The sequence below is a fragment of the Lissotriton helveticus genome, chromosome 10 (assembly GCF_964261635.1).
Source record: "Lissotriton helveticus chromosome 10, aLisHel1.1, whole genome shotgun sequence".
NCBI classification, from domain to species: domain Eukaryota; kingdom Metazoa; phylum Chordata; class Amphibia; order Caudata; family Salamandridae; genus Lissotriton; species Lissotriton helveticus.
The window spans coordinates 1,196,101,230-1,196,124,100 of record NC_136071.1 but is presented as its reverse complement, the minus strand read 5'-3'; the positions used below and the strand labels follow the sequence as shown (position 1 = coordinate 1,196,124,100).

Below are 22,871 nucleotides of genomic sequence, written 5' to 3'. Positions count from 1 at the left end.
CATCACAGGCACACCAACATTCCAGTCATCACAGGCACACCAACATTCCACGCATCACAGGCACACCAACATTCCAGTCATCCCAGGCACACCAACATTCCACGCATCACAGGCACACCAACATTCCAGGCATCACAGGCACACCAACATTCCAGGCATCACAGGCACACCAACATTCCAGGCATCACAGGCACACCAACATTCCAGGCATCACAGGCACACCAACATTCCACGCATCACAGGCACACCAACATTCCACGCATCACAGGCACACCAACATTCCACGCATCACAGGCACACCAACATTTCACGCATCACAGGCACACCAACATTCCACGCATCACAGGCACACCAACATTACACGCTTCACAGGCACACCAACATTCCACGCATCACAGGCACACCAACATTCCGTAACCAACTCATACTCTGGCTGAGCAGCTAGGAGGATCTAGGCTGGTTTTACATGTAAATGCAATATTGGGGATATAACATATTGCTTCTGAACTTATTGGATATGAAAGACATTAGAATTTGACATTATACACAATTAAGGATACTGTGGGCAGATTGAGAAAGAAACCTGGATAATGATATACCATGATCCAATGTTAGTTAACAGATTGCTAAATCAAGGTATATATAAAAAAGTACAAATTGGAAAAATCTTGATCCCCATCACTCAGTACACTAAACTCCATGTTAAAAAAAACTACTTTTATTTATCTGAGGGGTCACAGGTTAGTTTGAAATCGCAGAACTAGAAAGTACAATGGTGCAAAGTATTTAAGCATCTTTGTCTGATATTATGAAATGTATGAGAAAAGGAGCTGCAACACAGATTGCAAAAAGGATTGATGTAGTTTGCACCTAAACACTAAGTACGTATGATTACAGGGCAGCATAATGGCCACGGCCATGAAGAAAAGGAAAGTTAGCAGTACAGCAAAGTACAACAAACAACTGTGGGTTTAAAAACGTATCGACTTGGGACTGAAAGCTGATCAAGAAAAATAAAAACTTTAAATTGAATGCCACGTTATACTGAGCAGAAATACTGGAATCATTCAGACATTAGAAACGTTGGTGAGAATTCCGAATACACACTGAGCTCCATCAGTAGCCAGGGGCATAGTCTAGGTGGGACAAAGAAGGCTTGCTAAAGACAACATTTCATTTGCACCTTTCAGTACAGAGGGAAATATAATGTGTAATAAACCCAAGTGTAAGCAGCACTTACAACCCAACCAAAGTGCAAGCAGCAGAGGCTCTTGTGTCTCCGTAACTGAGGTCGACTTCATGGGCGAAACTTGGGTGGCAAGGAGAGCAGACAGGAAGGACCGTCTCCCCTCAAACTCCTTCCAAGGAACACGTTGGGAACGTAAAGAGTCAATCCTCGGAGATTCAATATGATCAGAGAAATGATGATGGTGGGGTTGAATCAGTGAGTAGGGGCGGGTGGGCACACCAACCATTCTCTCAAACTGACCAAGCCTCGGTCTTTCAGAACTGTGCATTAAGATGACAACTTGCTGTACTCTAGACACGTGCTGTGCATCTACTCCACCACTATGTTTTACAAACGTAACCCTACAAAGAAGAGCAGACAGCTTGGGTGAAGACAGCCCACTCAGCATCAGTTACAGGAGGCTCCCGGAGAGGGGGGGAGCCTCTACTAGGGAACAGTGGCGTCTGGCTCAAGAACTGGTGACGAGCATTCTGTCTCGACTACTGTGGTTACTAAAGCTTCTGTTGTCAGAAGGTCTCTGCCCAAATGACAAGCCCCTCCTTCATGTGATGAGGAAAGAGGGCAGGACACTGTCTAGCACAAACAAGTGAGACAATCACATTCCACCTTAAATGTAGCTAATGTCATTCAGAGGAAGTGTTTTATGAGCAGTCAGTGCTAAGAAAGAAGGAGACTTCAGCAGACCATGGAGCAAACCAAAGACATGGGAACTGAATGACAATAATCAATCTATAGAGCAAACCAAAGAATTGGGAAATGAACAATAACCAATATACAGATCAAACCAAATCTACAGAACAACCCAAAGACGTGGTAAATCAACAATAACCAATCTACAGAGCAAACCAAAGACCTGGTAAATGAACAATAACCAATCTCTCCACAGGAATCTTAAATTAAGGGGTGGATCTTTATTCCTACGCACAACACTAATGAGACCACCCAAAGAAAGATTTGTAACTCAAAGAACAGTCACAAAAGGAGAGATGATGGAATGTTTATATGAGCAAGAACACAACATGAGAACAGCAACCAGCCGAGATGGTGGAGGGCAGTGCAGAGTTCTACAGTAAAAGACTAAAAGTGCACTCAAAATCTGGATAGCAAAAGGAATTATTTTCTGGTCCAGAAACCTTTCACAAAGTTGGCTTTTCACGACATAATCAAGAGCCCTCAACCATCAACGGCTTACAATCAACGTCCAGCTTGCAAAGTCCAAAAGGGCTTCCACCGTTCCATTCAAGAGTTTGAGAACATTTTTCACAGCACAATTTATAGGCAATCCACTCCCCTGCAAAAATGGGAAAGTTCCAGTACTCAAATATTCATACACATACTTTTACCACAGCACAACAAAACAATCCGACTGTCCATCTTATGAAGTCACCTGGGCACACCCAATCACACTGATAAACTCCTGCACTCACATTAGCACAGCCAACTATCTAAATGGTCAGCTCAGGCACAGGCCCAAACTCAATCATTATTTCTGTCCTTCAACACACACAGCCCCGCCAAACTATTCACACCTACTCCAGCTCAACAGCCAACCACACCCAACAGTTCATACAACTCATCTAAAAAACTTAAGACAACTCACCATTATCACTGCTTCACTCAGGCAGTCACTTCACAAAACCTCACAGTTCATCTGTCGCAACAACCAGCCACAATGCACAAAGGTCCCCTTTCATTAACACTTTTAGAGTAACACATGGTGCAGATGCTGCTTTGCAAAAATCCATCACTACCTTCCTTTTTCAATCATTTCAGGGAGCAGACAAAATGTACCAGTAGCAGGTGTGAGATGCCACGCAAAGCATAGCACCATGGTGTCAAAGTAGCTGGCACAATATGTCAATCACCAGCAGTGCGTGGTCGGGTACGTGAGTTTGTAAAGGTTTCCTCTCATAGGTTGCTTTTTCAATCCAGTCAGGCAAGCATCACCCTTTGTTGCTGTGAACAAGGTTCAGCAGGTCGGCTCTGTCCTACGCGCTCCAGCACATCCAAGGATATTGAAAGTTCTTTTCTACGGACTCCTCCAAGCAGAGCACTGGCTGGTAGCCCATGTCCCTCTTAATAGCCCGCAGGCCCTGCTTGCGCCTACACACTCCGACGCAGCTGTGGATAGCTTTGGATGGTCTTTTCCAAAGCCTCCTCCAGTCCGACCACTGGACGGTAGCCCATGTCCTTCTTGGCTGCCTCACAACTGTAATAGTGAAACGTCCCGGCTAGAGCCACACGCATGGGGGAGAAGGTTGGCTTGATCCTGACGAGTGGACTGAGTATCAGGACTATGAGAGACAGGAAGAGAGACAGATAATATGCCAGCCAGTAGGGGATGCAGTACTTTGGGGCATCGTAGTTCAAGCCCACCAGAATACGGGAAAGGAATGTCCAGAATGGAATGGGCTCATCGTTGGTGATGTGATATGCCTGTAGGAGAGAGAGAATAAGTTAACGTAAGGAAGAGTTCACAACGAGCAAACATCAGCACATGGTCATGAGGAGTGAGGAAGCACACAAACGAAACTAGTCTATTTCATAACAGGATAAGCAGCCACCGGCATCCAAGGAAAAGAAGGGGGGAGGGGAGGAATCCACCATTTTTAAAACTTCAGCAGAACAACTCCCGCTCATCCAGGAAAGGGTCACTCCTTTCCACGCTACAAAAACCTGAAGATGCATTTTACTTCTTTCTCTAGCAAACTAGTATGCGCAAAATTTAACATACTCCCACACTCTCACAAGTAGGCTGAAGATACAACAGCCATCTAGTATTTAGTCCCTATGGAGTGGTATGAGGTCATTTTTCCAGCCACTGGTCTCGACCTCAGCTCTCTGCTTAGAACATTCCTTCAAATGCATACTACTATTTTCCTTCTTATGACTCGGTTCCCTGATAAAGAGGGCACGCTAAATATTCTGCTTCAGGTGACGCTCACGTTATTACTTCAATCTTACTGGTAGGAGGAAAAGTCCATGTATAAACTAGGATGGAAAATTCCAGGTGTAAGCAGTAAATAATTAATTACCTGTAATCTGTGGTTCTCCAGTAATGGTAGCTTTCATAGATTCACATGCCTGAGTCATTCCCCGTCATCGAGATGGGAGTGCCACGGTAAAATAATTAAGCAGTGTTTAATAAATGTCATAGGGTACAGTGGCCCTAAACCATTTTATTAGTAGCTTATGTCCTTTTTCAAAAAGGACTAAATGTTGAATGCGGCCAATTAGCTGTCAGCACCCTCTAGAATACTCTCAGCAGAGGCAGATTCTCTCATATTTTCTAAGCACAAGTGGGAAGTAAAAATCCCATAAACTAAAGAGAACTACCTCTACGCGGAGGAGGGTGGGTGCATGTGAATCTATGAAAGATACCAATACTGGATAACTACAGTTACAGGTAAGTAACTTGGTTTCTTATCCAGTATTGGGGTATCTTTCATAGATTCACATGCTTGAATCAGAATAGCAAGCAGTACCCAAAAAGTATACTGTTGTTAGAAGAAGGAGGGATACAGACAACCCACAAATCCCACATGTTATTTCATTATAACAGAGACATTTTTAACCATACACATACCCTTTCAATTCTAATTTAAAAAAATTGTCTATAAACAAAGCCTGAAGCCTTAACATACTGTTATACCCAGGATGCATCCAATGAAGTGTTTAGAAGAACAAACAATAAAACAATTAAGTCACTCCTTAATTGCTAGAATTATCCCAAAAAAACCCAAACAATATTAGCAAAGGATAGTGAGCAAAGCTCTGCCACTTTAATGAAAATAAAACTCCTCTTTTACCAGAAAAGAGGTCCACATTAATTGACGAGATGATATAGTACCGCTTGGCTCGCGACTGCATCTTCACGATGCATAGATTAGTAACAGTAGTTCAGCGTAAAAGATTAAACACTTTCCCATGTCGCAGCCCGGCAAATCTTTTCTAGTGTTACTCCAGCGAACAGCGCTGCCGATTTATAAACTGCCCTGGTCGAGTGTGCCTTAGTTCTTCTTGTTAAGGGCTGGTTAGCCTTGTCATAGCAGAATTGTATCGCCGAGGTGACCCATCTGGCGACAGTAGCCTTAGTTACTAGTGTTCCTGCTCTACACTGTCCGTAAGCCACTAGTAGCTGATCAGTCTCTCTCGTGTCCTTTGTCTTATGCAGGTAGAATTTGAAACATCTTTTAACAACCAGCCGGTGTAACGTTTGTTCTGTCGGATTAGATGGGTTTGGAAAAAAAGACTGGACTGAAGTATTAGTGGTTTGTTGAGGTGCAATTGTATTGGGACTTTTGGAATAAAAGTCAGTTTCATCCGCAGAGCCACATAGTTATCAAGGAAATGAAGATATAGTTCCTTGACTGTAAAGGCTTGGATTTCACTAACCCTTCTCGCAGAAGTGAGAGCCAGTAGGAGGGCTACCTTCCAGGTGAGAAACTTTAGCTCTGCTTTGTGAACTGGTTCAAAAGGCTGCCTCATTAGTTGTGCGAGGACCAAGTTGAGCTTCCATTCCGGAGGGGGTGCACGCACCAGGGGAAAAGCCAGCAAGAGGACCCTCACAAATTGCTTTACCAAACTAGAAGCACCAAGAGTGGGGCCCTGAGGAGATCTTCTGTAACGGGAAATCTCAGAAAGGTGAACCTTTACCGAAGGAAAGTGAGACCTGACATTGCCAAAGAAAGGCGCTATTACAAAATCCGTTCCAGAGGCGCTTGAAGTGGGTGACAATTGTTTCGTTGGCACCACAAGCAAAACAGCTTCCATTTAAGGCGGTACATCTTGGTAGTGCTGTCAGCTCTGGATTTTGCAATAATCCCTCTGCATTCCTGTGCCATATCCAAGACCTTGAACTCTAGAGACTCAGGAGCCATGCGTACAAATGAAGAGACTCCAGGTCTGGGTGACGAACCAGGCCCTTTTCCCTTGTCAGAAGAGATGGAGATGGTTGTAGGCATATGGGCCTCGATTACGACATCAAGAGAAGCTCTGGGAACCTGGGCTATCATTAGGATCAAGCGACAGCCTTCCGTCTTCACCTTGGTCAGTACCCTACAATTAATGGGATGAGGGGGGAGGGGGTGAGCCTATATCCCAGTCCATCACATTAAAACGAGATTCCCCCTCGATCCTGGCAGAGGGAAGGTTATATATAATATAATCGATAATTGGTATGGATCATATTGGTTTTCTGGTGTCCTCTTTAAAATCATATAAGAAACATTGACCATTATAGGCAAATTAAATCTATTGGCAGCCCTCTTTACTAAATTATGGAATACACCAATATCTTCAGGAGGAAAGTCTGATGGCATGCGCGGAGGGTGTTGGTATGACAATCATTCCAAGGATCCAGAGCAAAGATTGGAGTCGGCAATTCACCCTCCTCTCTTTCTTCATCCGCAGAAGAAGTGTCCCCTATGCCAGGGTCAGTTGGCACAGGGTGAGGAACAATTACAGGCGTGATTGGTGGTTGAACAACTGGTGAAACTGGTGAATGTGACCGAGGTACCGGCCTGTCGGGCTGATCCTTCTGCGGTGGAACACGCTCCCTGTAATCCGCCAGCATAGCCTGCAAGTCCTGTATATGAGACAGTGGCAGATGGGCCATTTCTGTGAGACGCGGGTCTGGATGATAACCATATGAATGGTATTGATGATGTGGAGCCATATAGCCCTGTTGATAATATTGCAACTTATCAAGGAAGTCTTCATCCTCATCATCCTCGTCGTCGTCCTGACATTTTACATGCAGCTCCGATGGGCTGTGAGCTACATCATAAAGACCATTGTCAGCCTCATCATCATCAACATAGCTCTCCAGTAGATGCGACGGGATTAAAGGAGAAACTTTACTGAATTCTGGCATGACTGGACACAGAAAGTCTTGGTCACCCTGGTAACCTGAGCAACCCTTGTCGACAGCGGCATCAACGGTGCAGACATAACAGACAAGGCAACTTCAATCGTCGGAGTCGTCATCGGTGCCGCCGCCGACGGTGCAATCGTTGAAGGTACAGACAATGCAGGTTCTGAGGAGTACTTAGCTCTTTTTTCTGTTTCAGAGCTCTTGGAGTCCTGGGAAGGTTTATGGTGTTTGCTACCTTCTCCTGAGTGACTGTCCTTAGATCTGTACCTTTTATGAGATGTGGAGGATTTCTCACCCTTCTCATCAGATGAAATCGTCTGGTGCAAAGTGGTTTGAAGCCACAGTAACAACCTTCCCTCTCTTTCCTTGAGATGTTTTAGATGAAATGGGGCGGCATCTGCATTCTCTTACCTCATGCGTAGGGTGGAGGCAATCAATGCACTCTTTATGTGGATCATCCACATGGGCTCTTTTCTTGCCACAGATCTTACATGGACGGAAAAGAACCCTCTTCAGACATGAGGTCTAGATTGAGGTAACTTCTAGAAGCTGAGGAAAACTGAGTAGCACTCAGGGAGACTCCCTTTCACATGACCTGCAGTGAAAATATGAGGGAATCTGCCACTGCTGGGAGTGATCTATAGGGTGCTCACAGCTGATTGGCTGTGTTCCAACAATAGGTCTTTTTTTTTTAAAAGGACTAGATAGGCTACTGAAATGATGGCTTTGGGCCATAAAAGTGTATGACATTTATTAAACACTGCTTGTTTTTACAGTGGGTCTCCCATCTCGACGACAGGGAACGATTCAAGCATGTGAATCTATAAAAGATACCCCAATACTGGATAAGAAACATTAAACAGCTAAGAGCAAACGCTGAAAGGCTAATGCAGGATGAAATGGTGAAGGGTTAACGAGAAAGGTAATGTGTAGTGTTTAAGTAGGAAAGAAAGGCTGCATGTTTGTGAGAAGCAGGAAAATGATTTGAGGCAGGATAGATATGGCTTGCTTGGGGCCCACAGAAACAGAAGACACAAGCGTGGGCCTGGAGAGAGAAAAGTACAGGCTCTGGCCAGAAAGAGACAGAAGGCAGAGGCTCCCACTCAGGAAGGAGAGTCACGCTTGGCATGGGAGGCACTGCATAGGCCTCAGAAGGTTGGGGTGGGGGGACATAGGCTTGTGCCTGGGAGGTAAATCTCACTGTTGATGAGGAAGGAAAGGTGCAGGCTTGGACAGGAAAGAAAAGTGCACATTTTGAAGGGAGGGATGAAGCACTTAAGACTGGGTTCAAGGCTTAGGCTGGAGGGACAATGCATGGTTCACTCAGAAGGAGAGTTGCACACTTAGGTTGTCATTTCCAGTGACTGAAATGACTGACTACATAACTATTGTACTAATGAAGCAAACAAGATAATTACCTTCCCACACAATGGCGAGTCTTTTTGGAGATGCTCAGCAGCCAGTACGTGCCCATGGACTACATTTTCCACGTAGGTAAAGTCCACTAAATTCTTCCCATTGCTGTAAGAGAAAACATTTGTCACGAAAGTCTAGTAAAATCAACAACTCACAGAGTGAGCACACCCAGCCGTGAATTCCTGCAGTGATGTCATTTTGTGGTGAGAAGCAGTCACTTAGAATAGATCAGAATCAGGCGGTAAAGGGGAGCTGGGTCTCCCCTGGAGAAGTGAGCGAGCACAGATCCTGGTTTTGTTGGTCTGAGACATGGAGGTGCCACATAGTGCCCATCATTGTGCTACAGAATAAAGCAATTATTCCACTACAACAGATGGCCACCCGTTACTCCACAATTACCACAGCAGACGGAGGAGAAGGTTGGTTGGTCAGGGAGACTACAGCAAACGGGGTGCCTGACACAAGATTTTATTATTCAGATTTTACCTACATAACATGCCGAGGACCCAACCTCGTAAGTTCCGTTATGAGGTCTGCTCTGTCTTCCCAGCATGTGAGATGCGGTGAGTGGATGGCTCGCCTTCTCTCTAGGGTTTGTCATCTTGCACACAATTCCAGTCCCCAGTGCCATGGGGTGTGTCACGCAGTGATTTGATCTCACTATCAATGAGATGCAAAGGATGCAAGAATGTGGAGTGGTGCCAGCATGATGTGCCACTTTACATCAACGATCAGTTAAGCATGGTCAGTAGCGGCTGCAAACAGGAAGGCTCCTGACCCGGTTCACAACGCCGTTGTCACTCAATAAGGTTAAGGAGTGCATTGGCAGGCTTTACAAGGTGACCTAACAGCTGTAAATCAAGTTACTTCTGCATAACTGTACACCACAAGTATGCACAACTACTAAGTAGTAAACCTCATAGAAAGAGTGGGAAGTGGAAGCTCCAAGGAATGGCTGGCTTTGTAACTTATGAACACCCACAAGCTTGCGAGTTAGCTGGCATTCACAACCTCCAATCCAAACCGTTCTCAAACTGGAACCAGTCATAGCTTTACTCCAGCAAATGGTTGGAGTAATTTCTGTTCCAGGGCGGTAAACAGAATGAATCAGCCTCACGCCTGGATGAGGTGTAGGGGGAGGGGGTTCTCAACAATTAAAATAATTTTCAACATTGAGAAAAAAGAAGGAAAAAAAACAAAACATGGTCATTTGCACATCCAGCTGCCTTTCAACAGTGTGAAACTGTAGTATGTAAAATTCTGCATTGGGAAACTAGTAGCCATTACAAAAGTCACATGGCTCACTCATTAACAGACCTGGGAAGCTATGACTAGTGCAGCTTTCCAGACTGACTATTGCCGAGTTGTGTGAATCAGGGACAATAGCAAAACCAAACCCTTTGCAAATAGTACATCTACAAGTAAAGAGTTAAGATTCCCTTTGAGAATCAACTGTTTGTCTGCAGCATTACCAGCCTCACATAAGACAGACAGGAAGGAAGGAAGGAAGAAAGGAAGGAAGGATTCTTCAGATAGGGAGCATTTGGCCTTTCTCATATGTAAACCTTTAAAATAGGGCTAACCCAGGCAACTAACCTACAGTAACAAATTATACAGATAATGTAAGGTCACATGGTCAGAGGTTATTGTTTTCTCCTGGCTAGCAAAGGTCGACATACATCAACTGTGCTTGGGATGCTACAGGCAACTTAGGTTTGAAGGAGTTGGCATGCGTAGAGACCGTCACTAAAAAGCCAGGAGCCATGTCCTTACCCAATCATGAACTTCATTTTGCCACTCTTTGCCGTCTCCACAAGGATAGGGACTAGCTGGGGGTCTCGCGGGCCGAAAATGCCATGAGGGCGAATTGCAATGGTTAGGAAGTTGTGCTCCGGATCGTTGGCACCCAGCACTTCCTGCAGAGGAAAAAGGGTGAAATTACATTCTGCCCTCAATGATAAAACACACAGATCTTAACAAGGCCTTGATTTCAGTGTCTATGTGAATAGATCTGAACATTCCTCGTTTCTCCACTATGGTTCCACCAGCCCAGCTCGCGGTTCGGTCTTCTCCAGTCTGCAGGCGGCCCCACAGCACTGCTTTTAACAATACTGGATCTCAATGGAGATTTGACACAAGCACACACAAACCAAAAAAGTTCAGCAAACTCAGCCCCAGACTGCTCAGCTTTTCCAGATGAAACAGATAAGCTACAAATGCAGACTTGTTCCAGTAGCAGCACCACTGGAAAAGTCCCAAGTGTAAACAGGCAAAAGAAGTGGGGCTTGAATAACAAACTGTTTTAATTATCTTTTTAGCAAGACAGTTAAGTACAAACTAGGGTTTACTTTACCTACTCAATAAAAACAGCCTAATAGACCCAAATGTAGCTTGTAGGCTAAATAATAAAAAACAAAGTGGTACCAGCGGAGTTTGTAACTACAGGACGAGAACTTTTTTTTCAGTAAGACACATGAGAAAAGTTCACAATAACAATAGAGGTTAGGCACTAGCCCACAGTCACAAAGCTACCTCCCATATGCAAGACCTCGTTTTTTTTATTTTTACAGACAAACAAAATTTCTTCAAAGCCAAGGTCACATAATAAACAAAAGAAAAATGTTGACTAAATCATTGAACCCTACTGTTGTAATCACCGTAGCCTATAACATCACAGAAATGTGGATGTGCACGGCAGAGCAGGGGTGCGTTACAGAAGGGATATTGTACATACGCTTCAGAGACACTTATTACACAGTAGACAATGGATGTACAGGAGAAAAATGTGTGGTACAAACATTTCACAAAAGAAACAGTGCAATATCAGGCACAATGAGTCTGCCAACTAAAAAAGGTATACCCACTAAATGTCATTCGAGAATCATGTCTGATAAAGTGACACACCTGGATCAATGTTAAAAAATGCAATAATCAGAGGGGGCATGCTTGTGTTTGAACAGGAAAACAAAGAAAGGGATTCAAATGCCTCCCAACGTATATTCTCACACTACTCCTGGTCAATACAAATAGTCACATGGATAAGTAAACACAGGTCACAAGATCTTTAAAATCCAGAATTGTAACTCTGCACACTTTCAGTGTGGTTTGAAAAAGAAATAAATAACCAATAATTTAAAAAGTACTTGCTTCCAGCTTCTACTTTTGAGTGAACTACCCAAGCGAGAGCAACACTTCACTTATGGAAGGCAGACAAGCGGGAGCATCCTGGCCATGGAGAGTCGTACTGGCTTCAACAACTCATCCCCAGAAATACTCAAAATACAAGCATTCATCAAAAAGCATTCATATTTGTTGACAACAGAATGAAACTACTTCCATGTTTGCTGAAATCTATAGATACAGGAGGCCAGGCGTGCATCCTACACAGGATTATCATGAGAGTACAGCACATACTATTGATTAAGGAGACAATCTTGCATAATCCTAGAAAGGATGCTTCTTGCAAATTAGGTGGAAGATTAAGTAGGACGAAGTACTATGCGTTTCTAAAAGATAGAAAATCTCCTTAATGATTTTTTTCCTACAGTGATTTCAAAAATACACTGCACTGCCCCTTTCTCTTACTGACCTATTGGCCAAACTCCTTGAGGGCTGCTTCAACACTCAATTTCATTATGCACCGTCATCCCCCTGACTGCTGTCAGCGGCCATCTTTCTCAAAGTCTGCAAGATTCATCCCCAAATGGAACTACACAGGTCAAGACTCTCACCAACACTTCAGTCCTCAGCCAACTGGGATTCTGTGGCAGTCTTCTCATTGGATGCCCCCACTTCTCCCCTCCCTCCAGGAAAATCTTGTGAGCCTCTTCTGATCCCTACCGACTTCCTCTTGTAGACACCAGGCCCGCCTACTCCGTACACAACAGGGCTTTGCACTACTCCAGATCTCATCATTCAAAATAGTTGCAGGCCTTGCATCAGGCTCTTTACTTCTTGGGGGGGAAAAAAGTCCTTCCATACCATTAGCCCCTCCTCCACCTTAAATGTATCAACATCCCTGCTTTTTCGGAAAAAAGGACACGCTCTGCGTTTAACAAACAATAAATGGATCTCATCAAACTAGTTAGATCTTAAAAGTACACAAGAGTTGGGCTGGGTCCCTCCTGACTCCAGAGTTCCATCACTCATCAATTCACTTTTATGGGGGAGGGCTAAAAGATTCACGATATGGATTTATAAACAGGGAGGCTGGACACAAGACAAAGACTGGATTTCAATGTACTGGCATGATATAATGCATTTATGCACTTAAAAAATAGTTGTATTTGATACCAACAATCAGAAATCCTAATATACTTGTTCTCGCTCACCGCAATGAGGTATTCTGGCAAATCGTTCGAACTGGCAGAACTGAGTGAACAATCAAGAGCCTTTGGTTAAGTTCTGAATACATGAAATGGGTTTTCAGTGATTATGGAGTCTTTGATTCTGGTAAGACCGAATGGGCGCCCATTAAAGACCTACTTGATATCTGCTAAGCAAAAGTAAAAATGGATGTGATTAGTGAAAATAAACTGCAGAGAAATGGAAAGAGACTGGATACGGATTTAAAGGACAAAAAAACCAAAAGTGTAACAAAAAAGAAAGTAACACCTCAATCTACAGTCGTCAACAGAACTGTACTCAAATGAACTCCTGACACCTCATCTAAGCTAACACCAACGATCTCTGCAAGTAATCCATTCCACAACTTCTCCATTCTCACAGTGTAAATGCATGGTCATATAACTGCGTGGAATGGTACCACACCAACAACATGCAATTCCTAAGATTTGGAAGCTCCGCGCAGGTTTAAAGTACTCCGTCTTCCGTCATGGAAAAAGACTTTCAACTACGTTGGATGGTTCACTGACAAGCAAAGTGTGAACTGTAATATCAGCTGTACTTCCAACAGACGGAAGACCTGTGTACAGCTTTCCTATCTGCTAAAGTACCCAATTACTCAGAGCAAAGAAATCAGATACCCTGGGAAGATAGACCAATCAGCAGACTGCTTCTCGTTGAAGCATACTACAAAGAGGAGACCCTCCTGCCTCGACCTCCCTCCCCACCCGCAGTCAGCATTACCTTCTCCTGCAGGATCTTGGTCTCTGTGTAGTAGTCGATGGGTTTTTTGGCGTAAGGCAGGGCCTCTGTTCCATTCTTGATGTCTGTGCCCTCAAAAACGACACTAGCACTGCTGGTCAGCACTAATTTCTGTCATTGAAAAGAAAAGGCATTAAGCATGTACTGCTGGATAGAAGGGGAACCAAACACAAAAACAAAATAAAAAAATAAAAAACATTAGAAGATAACAAATAATACAACTGATCGAGTGGAATGGGGATCTGGCCGAAAAAGACAAATAAGAAAGGTGAGAGTTAAGAATAATAAACAAAGTAGGAAATATTAGGCTCCAACTAAGAAACTGAAATGAAGTACACAGGGTTACAAGCCGCAACGGAAATATATAGATAAAGGTCAAGAAAATAGCACTGCTTTCAATGAAGTAGCAAGCTTAAAGGTGATAAAATAAAGCATATTTAACATACAAGTGAACAAAGATCAGACTACAATGTGATATAATACCCAATATCCAAATTCTAAGATGTTGTTTTCCTGGGTAGACTTTGTATTGATTTAAAGTTACAACAAAGGAATAAAATCATAAATTTAAAGCAAATGTTGGAGAAACTAATAACAGACTATTTCGCAGAAGGTTTCTCATAGATCCCACATTAGTGCCACCAAATCAGAAAAACTTTAGCGGAAGGGCATGTCATTTGTCAGATCCACCCTTATGGTCCAGTCGAATAACTGCAGCTCTGGTGACCGGCAGAGGCCCGGCAGGGGCCGGCCCTACCGAAGGCCAAGACAGACCATTGTTCATTTATTCGCTTTCTGAAGCTCAAGTTTCAACTCAGCAGTTGTTGGAGCTTTTCAGATAGAATCATTCACATCAAACGCAATTAAGAGGCACTCACACTGGTAGAAATGCAACACACATGAGGTGCAGATTGTGAAGCTAGGATGGGGAAACAGCATCAGAAGTGCCCAATGTGCCCTTAAGTAGTGTTAAGACTCTACAGCAGAGTCATTCTGTGGAGCTTAACTAGTGCTGCTATTACACTGAGGGCGAGAAAGCAAAAGACTCACAATTGAGGGACGGAATGCAGAACAAATGAAAACATTCACCCCCATTCAAGAGACCTGGTTTTAATCCATCGTTATTTTGCTCACCAAGCCACCCCAATTCAGACATGGCCATATACAAATCAGGTCTTGACCCTGTGCCACATGGGACCAGTCCAGCCCGAACTGCCAAGCCAGGTCCTCCCTGGACCGGAAACAAGCACCCTGGGACCGGTTTCGGGGTTTCACCTCTCTTCAGCCAGGATAGCTTGACTCCAGTGGCACAGTGAGCCCAGGACCCACATCTGGGCATACCTGGCGCACTTACATGTACAGAGCATTAGCAGCGGTCTCACTCGTGGACTGTAGTAGTGGCAAGCTGTGGGAGCTCTTCTCTTCACTAGGCTACATGGTACAGAGCTTCTGCAGTATCCCTGGTGAACCCAAGCGGGGCAGGCTGTAGAAGCAATCCTCTGCACTGGGGAACTTTGGCAGAGAGCTTCAGGAGTGTCACAGGTGAACCGAAGCAATGGCAGGCTGTGGAAACCTCTCTTCACTGGGACACATGGCACGGAGCTTTAGGAGGACAGTCACTTGTGAACCGGAGCAGTGGCAGGCTGTGGGAGCTCTGCTCTTCACTGGGACAAGTGGTACAGAGCTATAGATTGCCACAGGCAGAGCCAAGTGACGTGAGGTGGTGGAACACTTCCTGATACTGGAGTTATGGTGGAGATGTATGCTATTGAGCTCCAGCGTCGTCACTGGTGCAACAGAGGAGGGTGATGCTGTAGGCGCTCTCCATAACAGAGACATGGCACAGGCTTCCCCATGCAGAGCGCCAGCAGTGCCGCTGGGGCACTGAAGCGGTGTGAGACCGCAGGATGTCTGCCTGGCAGTTAATAACGGTGTAGAGCTTTAACACTACCTCTGACACAGGGGCGCTGTAACATGCATTCCACTGGACGCTCCCGGCAATGGCGTGCAATTCTCACAATTTACCACAAGACCCAGAGGACACTCTGGTAGACATATGCGGCAAGAGCCAAGGAACGTCAGCCATGCAAATATTATGAATATAGGGGTCTTCGGACACTCAAGAGAACTGACTTGGTCTTTCTCTTTGAACTTTTTAACACATGCCAATTTGATTTTTACTATATGAACAATACTCCAGGTTCCATGCAGCCATTTTAAACAGATCTGTAGAAACAAGCCAGACTAATTATTCTTTTTGGAGTGAAGTGGGGCAGCTACAAATGCACGTAACTTCACTAGACAGAAGCCACAGTCATTTAATAAAGAAGTCGAAAAAAAGGGTGAACCACGAAGAGACTGCCACCAGAACCCCACAACCACAGGCTCCTTGGAGTTTGTATACTACAATCACTCAGGCAGGGTATGTACAGCAAAACACCCCCATAAAAGGTAGGAAGCTGTGGAAAGGGAATGCATAAGATCTGCCTTCCCCACCCATTGGCGACATATGATATCCGGTGAAGCTTCTCCTTTCCACTTTTTTGGGGATGCATGTTCACTTCTTACCTGCACACCCGCCTCCTTGCAGGCTCCCAGGATGGTTCTAGTGCCAACATAATTCACCTTGTAGAAAAGATCCCGGTTGTCACTGGATGGGGCAGGAGAGGCACAGTGGAAGACGGTGGTCACACCCTGCAGGGCTGGCAACAGGTCCTACGAATAAAAAGACTACCTGTGAGAGAACAGCATAAAGTAGCACACAAAGCATAGCAACTACCGCAGCTTAACAACCAGAACAGGGCCAGCATACAAAGAAACCACCTGTAAGGCAAGAGGCTGACGCAAAGCATCTACTATTGGCCAGTTAACCAGGAACAGGCTCTGCAAACTAACTATGGCTGGCACACGAGTCAAGTCCTAATATTACCAACTACCCCTGCGGCCGATTGTATACATCACAACGTCCTCTACCAGACTGGCGCAAGGACCACACAAACTACTACTGCCAACTTACACTGAAACAAAGGGCACACAATAAGACAGATCTGAGCCAAGAGCCTACATCATGATGGCCGTAGCACAGACAATACTACTGCCCAACTACCTCCACCAGAGGTCCTTCTTAAAAAATAAAGTGTGTGTGAGAGAAATGCCTAAAATAAAGCCCCAAAAAAACACAGCAACCACTACTACCAAACAACCCCAGGAAGACAAGGAACAGGTCCCACACACTAACTACAGGTAACACAAGTGCAGGCTTACTAATGCCAAACTAGCCCTGCAACTGACCAGCTTCATCACAACACCACCTCCAGGGCAGGAGCACAGATCACACAAACTACTACTGCCAACTTACCCAGAAACAAAGGGCACACATCTAGAAAAGACCTGGAGCCAGAGCCTATATCACAATGCCCGTAGCAATGAAGATACCACTGCCCAACTTCTCCACCAAATGCTCCTACACACCAAGAAGTGATCTGAGAGAGGAGACCGATACACCCAACACACAACCTCAGCAGCTACCCAATACTACGTTCTACAACAAGAAGCCAGATGTGAGACCATCAAACGCCACACTTGCTGCAGTGCAACTACTGCAGAAATAATCCATAATTATAAAGAAACAACCAGTGAGACCCAATAATGGACCATAACATGCAATAATTCTGGTACAAATAAGATGCACACGAGGAAACCATGCGTGACTTATAAGTGAAAAAAGGAAGAGTGCCCAGGTGTACCCAACTATGTATGAAACAGACTCTCTGTACCACAGACAATGGACTGAAACACAGCACACTTTAATGCAGAGATTCACAACTAATCTATCTGTGGGGCAGGAGCCTGGCCTAAAGCCCCCACTGCTGACTACCCATCCTGGAAGAGATCAAATGCATGCCTGAATTACAATCACAGACCAAGTATTCACTGCGGGACAGGTGCAATGAGAATGGTACTGCTACCAAACAACCCCACCAGCAGGTCCAACCTAGCAAGAGCCTAGATGACAGCCTCCACTGCTTATCCACTACCCACGGGAACAGGCCAAAGACACAAAAGTCCCCTCAACTGGCCAAGTATCTAGCAACACTTCCTACACAGCATAATGCCGTCTCCAAGACAAGAGCCTAAATCAACAACTATCTCTGCCAGTGCTGCCACTTTCAAGGCTCCTCTGAGCTCCACATTATTTCAATTTTCTATTTTAAAGATTTGTAAAGCACATGGCTGCCAAAGAAGGTGTTTCCCAGCAATAGACAAATAGAACCACTGAAGCAAGCCAGGCAGAGTGGTTAGAATAGCCAGGATTTAAGTTGTTTAAAAAAATCTCTTCTGAAGGACTGAGGTGCAGATGGAGAGGAAGAGCGTTCAATAGTTCGGTGTCAAGTAAAAAAAGTATCGTGGAACATTCTTCCAAGCTGAAGAAGGGCTACTAACATCTCAAAGAAACGTAAACACTTTCCAACAACTTGCTAGCCGTAACTTCTCATTTGAATGGTCATACATCTAAGAACATGGCTGTCTTCTGGACAAATGATGGATACCAAGGTTTGAGCTGTTCATCACTTCATGCTCGAGAGATTTAGAATCTTAAGTACAAGATTACGTTGAACATTGTCTAAGCAAGCTACAATATGCAATATCACAATAAACTTTGTATCTAATACTGTACAATCTCTCGGATCCTTTCCAGTGCTCCGGATGGGAACACAAAGCTATGTGGTGCTTACAAAAAAGCTCTCCACACCTTATGTGGCAGCAAGTCCAAGACGCCACAAAGCCTCTCTATGACAAGAGCCTGGAGCCTCTACGACGGAGGAAACTTCTCACTCCACGTGGTCCGCACACTGAGAAGTTGTTTAGGAAGTACAAGTGAGAACCTCAAAACCACCCGACATCCACTCCCCTTCACAAAACAAAGCACAACAAACAAACTTGAGGATTGGATGTAAAAAAAAAACAAGATGTAACTGGAGAAATCCAGTGTTAAATTGTGCTCTAGTTGCAAGTGTTCAATGCAGAGGAGTCCAAGTTATCCTACCTGCTTACTGCACAGATCTCCTAGGAAGAACTGCACCCGCTCATTCTCAAACCCCTTGCGAATATCAAAAACATTGACAGAGTAGCCTTTCTCCAGCAGTCGCTCCACCATATGCTGTCCCAGGAAGCCCGAGCCTCCGATCACTGTGCATTTCTTGCTGGCCTAGCAAGAGAGAAGAAAGAGCTTCAGAAAATAGCCACGTTTCCATGGGAGACTGTACCAACAACGACAGCCCTGATGCTATTCATTCTGGAAGACCCTGATACATGCATTGTTGCCATTTACCACAGGCTATTGCTCTGATGAAAATCAAGATCTCCCTTACAGGGTATCCAGGTGTTGGAAACTGGAAACAAACCTCAGAGACTACTGTAGATGTGGAGGAATACTATGGGTTCGCATCCGAAGTTAATCGGGGTTTACCTCCAACTATAGTCTGAGATTTAATGACTGTTCTACTTGAGGATATACCAGGAATGAAAAAAACATTTCCCTCATGAAGGAATGAATACTTATGTTAGATGGAGGACACACTGGCTAGGACTCCTCAGGGACTCAGCGGCACCTCCCTTACAGGGGAGGAGTCGTTATCTAGTGGCTAAAGCTGCTGACTTTGAAACCTGGTGCAGGAGTTCCGATACTGGCTTTGGCATTAGACTGAAAGTTTTACGATTCAGAGCAAATAAATTACTTCCCCTGTGCCTAAAATTTTAAACGTGTAAAATACAGTGTATTTAAATGTAAAATGTGTTAATACTCACTTGTTAACAAAGATAGTGTATCTTCTACCAACATTAACTGCTCCCTACAAGATTTTGTGATATGTATTCACCAAAACACACAGAGTTCAATCAATCACAGAGTTTCTGTAGATTCAGAGCACTGGCAAGTCAGAAAGACTTCTGTGCTATTCGTAAAAACAAAAGGGCTATGAAAATGCTGACAATGTAACAAGCAGAACTGTCTAATAGCTACACGTACCGGTCTGAGACGAGTTGCCATGTCTTAGCGGGTAACCCAGGCGTAATCTACCACTTCTGTAAAAAGGAAGGAGATGATCAACAAATTAGTATTTTAATACTGCACCTCTAGTTCATGATCATTGGATGCATACAAGAGGAATATTGCACTGGCCCAGAAACCTGGACAAGCCAGGGATGGACAGGGGTCAGAAGAAAGGTCAACAAATGCAAAGCAATGCCAGAGAAAGTACCAAAGAGAGCTCAAGCATCAATGTTCAAAATAGAAAATAAAAGCCTCATCAAGGGGGCGATACCGGAGAAGAAAGTCCTGACATCTATTGGAGGCTCGTGCCCTCACAGCGCTCTAGCGCAGCTTGATCACTAGAGGCAGAGGATTTAAAATTTCCAGACACAAGATATTGCACTTCGAGAAAGTCTAGTTGGTGGTCTTTCATTTGTGGAAGTAATGCAGATGCTTATGGGCAGTGGGGTTTTGGGATCCAAGCAAAACTACACAATACTTGGTATGTGACCACTTACAAATTAACATGTTTAGTACCACGCTATATTTGGTATTCGACCACTTCCCAGTTCACATGTTTAGTAACAATGCAATACTTGTCAAGCGACCGCTTTCCAATTTACATGTTGAGTACCACACAATACTTGGTATGCAACCACTTACAAATTCACATTTAGTATCACGCAATAATTGTATGTGACCACTTACCAATTCACATGTTCAGTATCAGGCAATACTTGGTAAACCAATTCACATGCATGGTACCACGCAATACTTGGTATGCGACCACTTACACCAATTTATATGTTTAGTATAAAACAGAAGGAAATTATGTCAATGTATTAGAAATGTTCAACATTGTTAGAAAACATGCATTGCGAATTATACCTGCATTGTGTACCCAAAGTATAATTTTCAAGGACTTCCACTTGAAGCGTTAGTGTAGGTGTGCAGACATGTGCAACTTTACAATATGGAACTAGTTAAAGAATGCTAGCGGTAAGCTGCCAATGCTCGATATATGGATGCATATCTGAGTGATCTACGGCTCCGTCAGCTATGGATGTTTGGAGTCAGGCAGAACCAGTTCAGGAAAGTGGAGAATGTAAGCACTCAGGTCCTGGGCACAACTATTGATAAATAAATCCTGTCTCAGTAGTCCATGTCTGGAAGGCTTTATCTTCATATAATCACCCAGGGAAGCAGCCCTACCTGGGAGCCAAAGACATAAAAAATAGGCTTTTGGCATTCAGCTTTAGGGCTCTCCCAACATTGGACCCTCTTCCAAAGTGGTAAACTCAGCAGCCAGAGACAAAATGCAGACTTTGTAACAAAGAGCAGGAAACCCTGCTCCATAATATAGGTTTGTGACCCATGTTACTCGAGTATCATAGTGGATAGGTGTGGCTCACTAGGTAGAGGCGGCAGACCCGAAAGCAGAGAACGGACTGGGACCAGGGTTCAATTCCCGACGCGGCAGGGTCTTGGACCATGGTCAGCGGACTCGACAATTCTCGCCTCGGTGCCTACTCTAACCAGGGATCACACTCGGCAACTCTGGGCATTAAGCTTGCCTCATCTCTACAACGGCCCCCCACAGACACCGGGGATGCCTGGTTTCACCTTGGAGATACCCAGAAAGGGACCATCTCACAGGGAAAACCAGGACGGGTTCCCCAGCGGTTTTCAGCGCCACGATACTCCGGCAAGGAGTCGCACTGCGCTTTACAAGTACACCCACGTTTACATTTACATTTACACTCAGGTAGAGTAACAGTGCGCTTTACAAGTATCCCACATTTACATTTACATTTAGACGGCTGCTCCGCAATCAGTTTAACCTTCTGAGCCTTGTAAACAGGCCATCATAGCACTGAGTCCACAAAATACAATTTTGAACATCAGCCTGGTTACGTTTTTGTCAATATCTGACCATGTGTTCAAATTAAATAAGATTCAAAAGCACCATCTTATAACCGGGCTCTGACCATGTATAGAATACAAGCCTTTTTATTGAACTGATTCACACTATGATTTTTAAACTATTTATTTCACAATTATACAGTCTTATATGCTTCTCACGGGCTCCGACCATGTATCGAATACAAGCCTTTTTATTGAACTGATTCATTCACACTATGATTTTTATACTATTTATTTCACGATTATTCAGTCTTTTATGCTTTCCTGTGTATATCTGCACACTACAGTATACGCATGGTAGCAATGTCACTTTATGAGATTTGTAAATTTTGAACAAGTTTAACTTTCAGTCAAAACTTTCTTTTAACCCTTTATATATGTCCATCCTTCGATTTTAATTTTGCTCACTTGTTTTGAACACATTTTATTGGTCCATGTCTCCTGGATTGCAAAGTGTTTTCATTAATCATGTTTAAAAAATTAAGAGAAGTTTCATTTTGTGTTGATCATCCCTGGAACGAGGTTGCTGAGAGAGTAGATGGAAGATTTATTTTACTTTTAAAAAAAAAAGGGTTATTACTAAAGACTACATTTTGTGGCCATTTCTGAAACGCCAATGCGACCTTAACTAACTAAGATCATACTATGCTGAATTTGCAGAATCTATTAATAGTTTGTGTGATTTGTCTATAAAACCTCTGGATTCCTGCCTTTTGAGAGATCTGGGAGGGTCCCTTAGTTTCCTTGTGGGTGACTTTCCATTTTCGTCCAAACATTTGTTCATTGTTGTCCTTTAACTTGCTAATGAAATGCCGTCACTATTCTTTATGAGTTTGACACTCTGAATTCTTACTTAGATTCAAAGTAGGGATTATTAAAGTTTATTATTTTGCATTATCTGTTATTGAGCCTTCATAGTATTTCATGCATTTTTCTCTATAAATTAACTTTTTGCCCTATTTTTTAAAATAGAACGGTCTTTTACTCTACAAAATTACGCATTCCTAATGAGGAGTGTACTCTCGCTAGATCAACTGGAGGCACAGGAGCTGAATTATTTTGGTAAAAATCAGGGCGATCAAATATTGGGATCAGGTAATTATTGGGGTTCGGCTCCCACAAAGTGTTGGATTTGTACTGAAATGCAATAAGTTGCTTGTCTTGATATACGTTTGTGGACCTCTTTGGAGATTCACATGTAAAAACAAACAATCACTGTTTACCCCCTTCCCTGCGAATTCCGCCTCTGCGCAGGAGAGCTAGGGGGTGTG

At 43.9% G+C, this 22,871-nt stretch overlaps 1 protein-coding gene across 1 annotated transcript in view; it reads right to left on the bottom strand.

Annotated features, from left to right (window-relative positions):
- Positions 1-696: 696 nt before the first annotated feature.
- Positions 697-22,871, bottom strand: part of NSDHL (NAD(P) dependent 3-beta-hydroxysteroid dehydrogenase NSDHL) — a 52,921-nt gene continuing 30,746 nt past the window's right edge. Inside the window, exons 2-8 of the mRNA XM_078664053.1 lie at positions 19,675-19,730; positions 18,694-18,855; positions 16,215-16,361; positions 13,629-13,757; positions 10,314-10,456; positions 8,543-8,645; positions 697-3,685 (exon numbers count right to left, since the gene is read on the bottom strand). Coding sequence (XP_078520179.1) covers positions 3,353-3,685; positions 8,543-8,645; positions 10,314-10,456; positions 13,629-13,757; positions 16,215-16,361; positions 18,694-18,855; positions 19,675-19,695 — 1,038 coding nt within the window. The 5' untranslated portion in view covers positions 19,696-19,730 and the 3' untranslated portion in view covers positions 697-3,352. The remainder of the gene's footprint in view (positions 3,686-8,542; positions 8,646-10,313; positions 10,457-13,628; positions 13,758-16,214; positions 16,362-18,693; positions 18,856-19,674; positions 19,731-22,871) is intronic.